General features: G+C 39.2%; 1 protein-coding gene across 26 annotated transcripts in view; it reads left to right on the top strand.

Annotated features, from left to right (window-relative positions):
• Positions 1-9,474, top strand: part of plecb (plectin b) — a 189,240-nt gene that overhangs the window by 139,563 nt on the left and 40,203 nt on the right. For 11 of the 26 annotated variants that reach the window (XM_014019087.1, XM_014019094.1, XM_014019098.1 and 8 more), the window contains 4 exons: positions 3,467-3,528; positions 7,325-7,339; positions 7,994-8,083; positions 8,701-8,736. In XM_014019087.1, coding sequence (XP_013874541.1) covers positions 3,467-3,528; positions 7,325-7,339; positions 7,994-8,083; positions 8,701-8,736 — 203 coding nt within the window. Of the gene's footprint in view, positions 1-737; positions 1,164-3,466; positions 3,529-7,324; positions 7,340-7,993; positions 8,084-8,700; positions 8,737-9,474 lie in introns of those variants that run through there. The other 15 variants (XM_014019088.1, XM_014019099.1, XM_014019104.1 and 12 more) reach the window with 6 other exon arrangements.

Below are 9,474 nucleotides of genomic sequence, written 5' to 3'. Positions count from 1 at the left end.
ATATACGATTATGTTTAACCAAGGATTAATCCTGCATATATCTCACCAGTTAAAAAGACAGTGGCTTTTAAAAGGGCTTTTATCTATGCTAGCAAGGGCGTAATCACCATCTTAAAAGTGGGGGAACACATTTTTAAAGGTCTTTTTTTCCTGCTTCGGCTGAAAAACGTGTGTGGGTGGGGGGGGGGCAGAGGTCACAGATATTGGAAGTGGGGTGGATATGTCCCACCCCGTGCCTATGGCAGTTTCACCCATGTATGCTAGGATTATTTAAAGAGCTTCTTCCTAAACTTAAATCTTAATTTAATGTCGGTGAATAACTCGTAATTTGAAATGCTTTAGAAATGTACTGTAGTTAGTAATTATCAAGAGATGACTGTGAGACACTTCTCACTGTTTTAGGCTCCCTGAATAGATTCTCCTCCTTGACACTCATAATCTGTTCATTTAACTCTCATTTAGTGTGATAAAAACATAAAAAGTCATCAGTACCAACTTTTATGGCTTCTTATTGTGCTCTGCAAGTCAACTTGAGAGTGTGTTATGTTGCGCAAACAGTTCAATGATAGCACACTCAGGTTACCACACCTCAGCCTCACCCATCAACCCCCCCCCCCCCCCTCTTACCGCAAGAGGAAGGGGCGGGTTTAGAGCCCTACCCATGTCCTCCACACTCTAACGTCACTAACTACACATTGCACATCACACACAGGCTCAGGCTTTGTAGCCCACAGGCACTGTTTGCTGTGAGAGGAGCAGAGTGATTGGTAGAAAGAAACAGGGAGAGTTAAAAAAAACAAAACAAAAAACAAAACATAGGGTAGAGCCGAAGCAAATGAGGGACCGAGGAGGTTAAGAGAGGACAGAAAGAGAAAGAAATCACAGGTTTGTGAGGCGCTCAGTTGATTTTGGACATAAGACTGCACACCGTGGGACGAGCCAAGGACCGGGGACACTTACAAGAACCACAGGAGGTCCTACTGAGAAGAAAACCAACAAAAAATATCTTTAAGAATAATATTTTGTGAGCTGACCAACACTAACAATGAGCACTCAGCAGCAGAGGTACAGGAATTTCTCCATTGACAGCATGGGCAGAGAAAGGTTGCCCTCAGATGATGTTTATTACCAAGGGATGCTGAAGGCCACAGACGGCAGAAAAGGTACAAGCATGGTTCTGTTTCATGTAGAACTGTCACTCTAACCTTTGATCTTGTTTTTTTTTCAACGAAGAAGAGTGTCATGTTCAGATTACAGACTTCTGATAGATTTAGAAGCTTCATGATGATGAAGGACTGTTGAGCGTTAAAATGAGACTTTGATTGTTGTCAAAGACAAGCATCATGTGCAACACAGTATTTACACATTAATGAAATGAATAATTCTCTGATTAATGGGTGCTTTCCTGCAGAGTGGCTCAGAGTGAAGAAGGAAACTCCCCTTTAATCCATCAGCAGCTTCCTCTTTTTGTCTTGGACAGCAGCTCATCAGTTTTTGTTGTGTTGTTTGCATTTGTTTTTGTGAGTCAGTCATAGCTACGATCTGTTTGTCATCCGTTGTTTCCAAACTGAACGATGAGCTCATTTTTATCTTTATTTTTATTCAGACTGTTCCTTTTTTTTTTGCTGTTTTAATCAAGATATTTTACAAAACCTATTTGGAGTGATTGTGGTGGGAGTCTGTGGACACTGGTGACAGAGATGTGACTTTAAACAGCTACTTTGTTGGGTTTAGGGAAAAGAAATCCAGTCTGGGTTCATATTTCCTCCTTCACATAATGCAGCATTACTGTGCTACAAATGTTGAGTCTGAATTCTCAGAAACATCCAAATTACCTGATTGACAGCCCCACCCTAACTTCATCGCTGTGTTTTACAACAAGAACAAAAAGTGAGTTCACTTATTAAATGTTCCTTGTGGTTAATTATGGCACTTAACCAGAACTCTTATTGAGAATCCCACTCCCACATGTCAATGCACATCAACAAAAACTCGAAGATTAATACTGTATATTAATACGGCACTGTAGTTGTAAAATAAGTTTAAAAAATATGGTGTAAGGTAAATTGTACACTTTTTATTGTTATTTAACACATTGTTTTTTTTCCATAAAGTTCATGTAAAGTGTGAAAATAGTTTAGTAAAATACAAATATAACACCTTTTTAACACTTTACTCTTTAAATATTTGGTAAAAGACAAATTGCTTAAAATTTTGATTTGATTTTATAATGAAAGTACTGCTTGTCAGCCCCCCATCACTGAAGCCTATTGGATATGTGGCCATATGTCCTCCTACTCTAAATGGACGGTGACTTCTGACATACTTTTGTTGTTGTTGATGCTCATCAACATGGTGCTAACAGAACACTGTTAACCACAGGTCAAGATGCACTATTTGTGGGAATCCTCCATCTGCCCTCTTGAGGTGACCTCCCCGACTCATTGGTCTGTTTGCCTGTCGTTAAATCTCCACTTGGGGGGACACAGCGAGTCCCTTGTCCTCCCCCTCACAGGGAGTCAGACCTCAAGGGTCACATGCTTACACTCAGCCTTCCTCAACTTAAATATAAATGGTAAAAAGGCTCAAGTTTTACTGGTGGCCAAATGAGGTTTCCAAGGCAACGTTCCATAACACACTGACAAATGCTGGCTGTCACGCGGCAGGAAAACAAATGTGGCCTCCAGGTGTCAATTTTATTCTGATGTTGAATCACTCTTTGCTTTTCATTGCTGGGTGTGTCAGCTCACACCCTTACTTCAGATAAGGCTGAGGACTTTGTGTTGTCGCTCTGACATAAGGACATTGTTAGAAGGAAAGCTCACTTCCAATTGCATAAGATTGTCTGAAACTGCTGATTAAATTTTACTTGTTAAGCTTTAATGTCATCAGAGCTGGATACAGAGAGATTCACTGCACCAGTTAAAACCTCTGCAGAAACACGTTCTGTGCTCGTTTGTTTTTTGCCCGAACATCATAACACTAGGTGATAATGTTCCTGTTTTGTTGTCTTAGTGGGTGTGTTCGACATCTACATCTTGTTGTGACATGTTGGGAACCATCAGCTTCTAATAGTTTTATCACACCTTGTTCCAACCACACAGTTCATCTGCACCGAGCTAAACTTCAAGTTCACCTTTGCAGGGAAGTCTTTTCATCTTTGTGTTCCTTCTAAGGAATTAAATGGCTGTCTGTCAAGCAGTGAAACATGACTGAGAAAAGAAAAATACTCCAGACAGTAAAAAGTTCGTTCTTCTACCAGCATAATGTGGCCTGAGTCTTATGCAGGTTGTGTTGAGTCATGTTTGTCCCACAGAAACCATGTTGTTTTTAGTTCATTTTTTTCATGTTTAGGTAGAAACAGAGAAAGATGTGGACACCTGAGAGACACCATGTGGGGTTTTTTAACTTGCAGTTTTATTACATATGTCTGATATAAACTGTTTTCCTGTTTTCTCTGCTGCAGATGAACGAGATCGAGTGCAGAAGAAGACCTTCACAAAATGGGTTAACAAGCATTTGATAAAGGTAAAACTGTCTGCATGCTTTTAAAGCACAAACACACATTTCTGCACACATGCATACAATAATACATCCATCCACTTGTTTTGGAGTGGGCTTGCTGTGGCAGCAGCTTGAGCAAGGAGACCCAGACATTTCTTAATATCTGCAATAATTCAGTCAATCAGGTTTATTAATAAAGAAAAAAATGGAGCCTTCCTAAAGGTCAGATTATCTGGCTTCATAAAAAAACTATTGCTGTGCTTCTTGACTGGCAAATCTGCCTCAAATTAAACTATATTTAAAAACAAGTAGCCGGTTTGAGGTCATTGTGCTTATTTGTGTTAAACTACAGAAGGTTTGGGCTAGTAGTGTTTTATTAAATTGTGCTGCTTTATAATGAGAGCAGTGCTGTCGTACTAAGTTATGGGCTCAAAATGAACTATTTCTTCCTGGTCTAGGGCCAGTTTCTTCACATTTTTATTATTTAAATGTTAAATAAATTCAATTTAATCATACAAAAAATTGGAAATTATTTTTAACCACAATGCATGTAAAATTTAGAATAAATTGCATCAGTAGCATTTATTTCAAAATTTCTGCTCTCTAATAGTGGATTTTATTTATTTATTATTAATATAGTTTTCCTTAAAGTCCTTAAAATCAAATAAATTTAATCAATAGTAATCAAAGCATGCAGCTATTCATTCAATTATCAATTTATAACCAAAAATAAAAAGGAACAGATGTTCAATAAGTCAAACATTTGCAACCTAGTTCTAAAATATTTTAAATATTATCTTGTAGACTAGATAAAACTTTAGCAGAGGCCACATCAGGCATATATTCACAGCTTTGTGACACGAAGAGCCATCATTTTTAATTTCAGCTCACAGACAGGCCTATTCATTCATTTCAAATGGAACAAAAAGTGGGTAAAAGGCACAGCGAGCGTTATCCTTTCCATTAATGTTCATGCTAGCATGTGCTGTGGTGCCAGAATGGGAACATGCTGCTGCAGTGGCTCTTTTGTTTTGTTTTTGTTCCTCTGTAAATGTTGAATGGTGAATCAAACATCTGGACTCACTTAGCTGTCTCTATCCTGCCTCCAAAGCCCATGCAGTGGTTGATGTTAACAGTAGCACATGATCTGCTTAGACTCCTGGGTTTGGGTGGTATGTACTGCTTTCATACTGGTATTAAACTAAAAGAAATGCTTAGATGTTTTCACATCAACAATATTGTAACAAAATGACCATCTACAGTAAACTGCTGGGGGTCTGAAACTGAAAAAAATTCAGGTTTGGCAGTGAAAGTGTTAATTCTAAATCTGGATGTTAAACACTTCTGGCCAAAATGAACCTGGTGCTGAACTGATTTAATGACTTAATGGTTGACTTGGTGGGCAGCAGACTGCAGGTATGTTGCAGCACTGAAAGGCTGGAAAAGGCTCCTGTTGTTCCCACTCTCTATAAATCTCTTTAGTTGTGTACGACAGAATGGAATGTCAGTCCAGATGCAGAATGATCTCTGTTGATTCTAGATAGTTTTAAAAACAGAGGTGTTCTGTACATCCTTTCCACAAACCACCTTGGTTAAAAAAAATTAAAATGCTTTCCAAGAGATTTGGAGATTTGTAAAATCTTTGTTTTTGGTGTGTGAGTTAAATATGTGGTAGCCTGGCCCTTGCCTTCCTACACAGTTCCGCTCACTTTTAGTTTCCCTTCACTGCTCTGTCTGGGATTTCTCCCATAGACAATTTCTTCAGGAGAATTTTGTTGGGGCCAATCAGAGAACAGAACATCAAATTTCTGCGCAGTGTCTGCTTGTAGTTAATTTTACCTGGGTCAATCAGCAAACAGAAGGCAGAGTTTTGAACAATGTTGATTTTCTGCACAGTGTCTGCTAGTTAGTTTAGCAATGGCAGTGGAGGAAGTGAATGAAGCCAGTCTGTGTTCATAAGGCTTCCAAATTAAATTAAAATTGCCCGACAAAGCAGCAGCTCTCATTTACAGCCGTCTAGTTCGGCTCGGTACTTCTCGCCTCTCAGTAGATTTGTTTACAGCACACGCGATTTTCAGTTAACGTCTTAGCTTAGCCTCCTTCACAGTGGAGCTGGCACACTAGTCTGGCCCTTGCCTTCCTACGCAGCTCCGCTCAATTCTAGTTTCCCTTCACTGCTCTGTCTGGGACTTCTCACATTGAGATGGATTTTGCTGGCAGATTTTTAGCCGGGCCAATCAGAGAAGAGAACGTCGATTTTCTGCGCAGTGTCTGCTTGTAGTTTATTTTACCTGGGCCAATCAGCAAACAGAAGGAGGAGTTTTGAATGACATCGATGTTCTGCGCAGTGTCTGCAAGTTAGTTTAGCATACAGCAGTGGAGGAAGTGAATGAAGCCAGTCTGTGTTGATAAGGCTTTCAAATTAAATTAAATTTGTCTGACAAAGCAGCAGCTCACATTTAAAGTCGTCTCGTTTGGCTCGGTATATTTCTCCTCTCAGTAGATTTGTTTACAGCACACGCGATTTCCAGTTAGCTTCTTAGCCTCCGTCACAACGACAATACACACATGCTTCAGCAGAGGCCACACCTCCTGCAAGAAACGATTCTCTATGCATCAAGTCCAGACCCTAGTACGAAGCAAAGTGAAGGACAGGGTCTGGTTTTAACCAGGCTACTGGCACACATACGTCGCGGCTAACTGATCCAATCGTTTTAAACTTCAGCAGAGGCCACGCCTCCAGCAAGAATCACTTCTCTACAGCCGAGAGTCCAGCCCCTCGTACAAAGCAAAGTGAAGGACGAGGGACTGGTTTTAACCAGGCTAGATATGTGGAGCTCTCAGCCTGTTTCTGACATGGACAATATTACTTTGTGCTCTAGAAACAAAAACAGCAATGAAGCTAGTTTTAAATTTTTTTCTGCAATTAATTTCAGGAACCGTTTTTAGCCAGGCTCAAAATGTTTTTATTTTTTATATTAGTTTGATATTGTTTTGATATCTCACCACCTAGTGGTTTGAGATGAGAATGTCAGTGTTTTGTTTAAAAAATTTGTGTGACTGGAGGCCAAAAATATAAACTGAGAAAAATATCAGATTTATTTAGAGGAGGCCTGAAGTTGTTTTAAATCGACTTTATAAGGCAGTAAAGTTAGGAGGAACAGCACAAAAAGATATCAAGTTGTATAAAACTTCAAACATAAAGTTTTAAGTGTGGTGCATCATTGACAAGTGAAAACACCTCTGATGGGCTGTCATTGTGGGTTGTAAGCTCGTTTGGACTTTTCCTTCAGCAGCGAGGCAGCTGATCAGCTCAGTAATTAAAGGCTGGTGATGGATAGATTCTGCTCAGTTGGGACTTAATAGCAGGTAATAGGGTGTTTTGATAATATGCTTTGTACAAGTGTTTTGAATTTTTAAAACATGTACCACGTGAGTCATCTTGTGATTTTATGATTTTTGTGATTGATGTGTTTACTTCAAAAATTCCCATTTTTACGACAAACTGTTTCATGAAGAGGAGTTTAGGGTTGCAAACTGCGATCTCTAGTGGCCATATTTCACATTGCATTTTAATGTTTATTATGTTGATTTTACAATCAGGGAGAAACAGGTTGTTTTTAAAACTGCATGATTTACCCATCATATCAAAATAAATCAACTGCAGCTGAAATGTTGTAGGATTATAGACATTTTAAAGCAGAGGCTTTTTGTTTCTTTCAAACACACCCAGACTGATTTTGATCAATAAACTGGATCTTTAATCAAATCTAACAACATAATTATTTTGTGTTTCTTTCCATCATTCTCCTCCTCTAAGCATTGGAAAGTAGAGGTAGGTAAAGCACACGCCGGTAAAGAATTTTGCTGTGTGTTGCATGAAGACGGTCCCCTTCCTCAGTGGGTTTGTTCTGCTCTTTTTTTCTCAATCTAGGCTCTAGTTTCCTGGCACCGCCTCATTTTCTTTTCTTTTCCTCCCTTGCGAGTATGGTTTCAGCTGCACCACACCCCTGCTGTGTGAAGAATGGTTTCAGTCCAATTCAGTGTTCAATTCAAAACATACATTTGTCTCTTAGTGAGGTTTTTTTTTACTCACCTTTATTTCACCTTTAGATCAATGTCTCCATTTTTTTATTTCACTTTATTTATTTATTTTTTTTGAGCCATCACTTCTCAGGGCTGACATCTGCTGTTTGGCATCTGGAGCAGAAGTCAGGTGTGGTTCCTTACGGCGATGCATTCCTGACTTGTGTAGAGTCGTGCTTGCTCACAGGACGCTCTGAGCTCTGAGGAGAATTAACACTGCTCTCACTGAAAGTAGTTTTAGTCAAACATTCAACCATCATTTCATGTGTTAAGCAGTGACTTAAGTCACAAAACTACATTACTTTGTATTGAGACCACATTCTGTTCAAAACTAAATGTTTGTTTGTCGATTCATGTATCTATGTGACACCACCTCTGCTGTGTTTCTCTTTCCTCCCATCAGGCTCAGCGTCACGTGACAGATCTGTATGAAGACCTTCGTGATGGACATAACCTGATCTCCCTGCTGGAGGTCCTCTCTGGGGAGACACTGGTGAGCTCTGCTTTGATGCCCACACTTGATTTGCCACAGAAGAATGTGCCTGAGCTCTGCTTCTTTTTGCCACCTCAGCCATCCTCAAACTTAATCCTGATTCATTGTTAAAGGAATTCTCATCTTAAAGTGACCTGAAATGCAATCTCAGTGGGGACAAATTGGAAAACATCCAAGCCAAAAGCAGAAAGAGGATGAACCTGGGCTGAACATGGCTCACAAACCTACAATCATTAATTCACAAGCGTTTTACATTCATCTGCCTTTATATGATATTTTTGTGGAGCAAGCTCAATGCCTGATGTTTATACAAGCATGCTGAAGTCAGCACTGAGCTGTTGCCGTTTTGTGTCTGAGGAATCAGAAGCTTCTCTGCTGCTGCCTCATCACTCCTAACATCTGCCCTTCTTCTGAATGCTTCTGAAGCTCTGACATATTAACCTCATGTTGCTCTGTTTATGTGTCTGAAACAGTCTCTAGTTTGATCCACAGTTCTTCTCTGCTCCCCTTCCTCCTGTTCCTCTTCTTTCCCTCTTTCCTTCCTTTAACCTTTGTGCTCTGATCTTTGCTGTCTGGCTTCCACCTGCTTTCCTTCACGTTTTGCTTGCTCGGGTTAGCCGAGGGAGAGGGACATGATCAGGAGCGTTCGCTTGGTGAGTGGCTTTGTTAATTACTAATGTGACCCTGTGTGTCATATTCTCTTCCACAGTAGCACTGATTTGGCTCTGCATGGCATCCGTCATTATGAGTCATGCTCATGTGGCCTTTTATGTCTTTAAGCATGTACCTGCTGAAAACTCTAAATAATAATTTCTCTTGATCATGTAGGAAGTCTGTTCTCTAGTTGAACATTTCTATACTGCATTCTCACATATTATACTGTAGTACTTATTTATATATGACAGTTTAAAAAGTAAAGTATGCATCAGAAACCAAAACATCACTGGAGCTGTTTTTACCTCCTTTTTTCTGTATCTGTCTCACTTTATTTTAATTATGGTGCCATTCATGTTTGATCATGTGCTGAAAAGATTTATAACTAAGAGGGAAATGTAAACATAAAAAAAGAGTTATAATTAATTGTGGAAGATCTCCAGTTCTGTCTTCTGTGTGTTGTTAATGCAAAATGTTTTTTGCCATCTAGTGATGAGGCATAGGTATTTCAGGGTTTTCATTACGGAAAATTGTTGACAGAAAGGTAATTTATTTTAAATGTTTCAAAGTAAGTTAGACAAGGACTAGGACAATTATTTTTTTCGTAGTTTATAATTGCTGCTCAAATTTTATCTTTTCCTGTGTGAAGATTATTGGTAAACAGCAAACTAATGTGTAGAAAAGTTACATTTATGATCAAAATTTTGTGAGAGTTTCTCAGTATTTTTATTATATAT

This window comes from Austrofundulus limnaeus, unplaced genomic scaffold (genome assembly GCF_001266775.1).
Source record: "Austrofundulus limnaeus strain Quisiro unplaced genomic scaffold, Austrofundulus_limnaeus-1.0 Scaffold209, whole genome shotgun sequence".
Lineage (NCBI taxonomy): Eukaryota > Metazoa > Chordata > Actinopteri > Cyprinodontiformes > Rivulidae > Austrofundulus > Austrofundulus limnaeus.
Note: the sequence above shows the minus strand (reverse complement) of the source record. Positions and strands in the feature narration are given on the sequence as shown.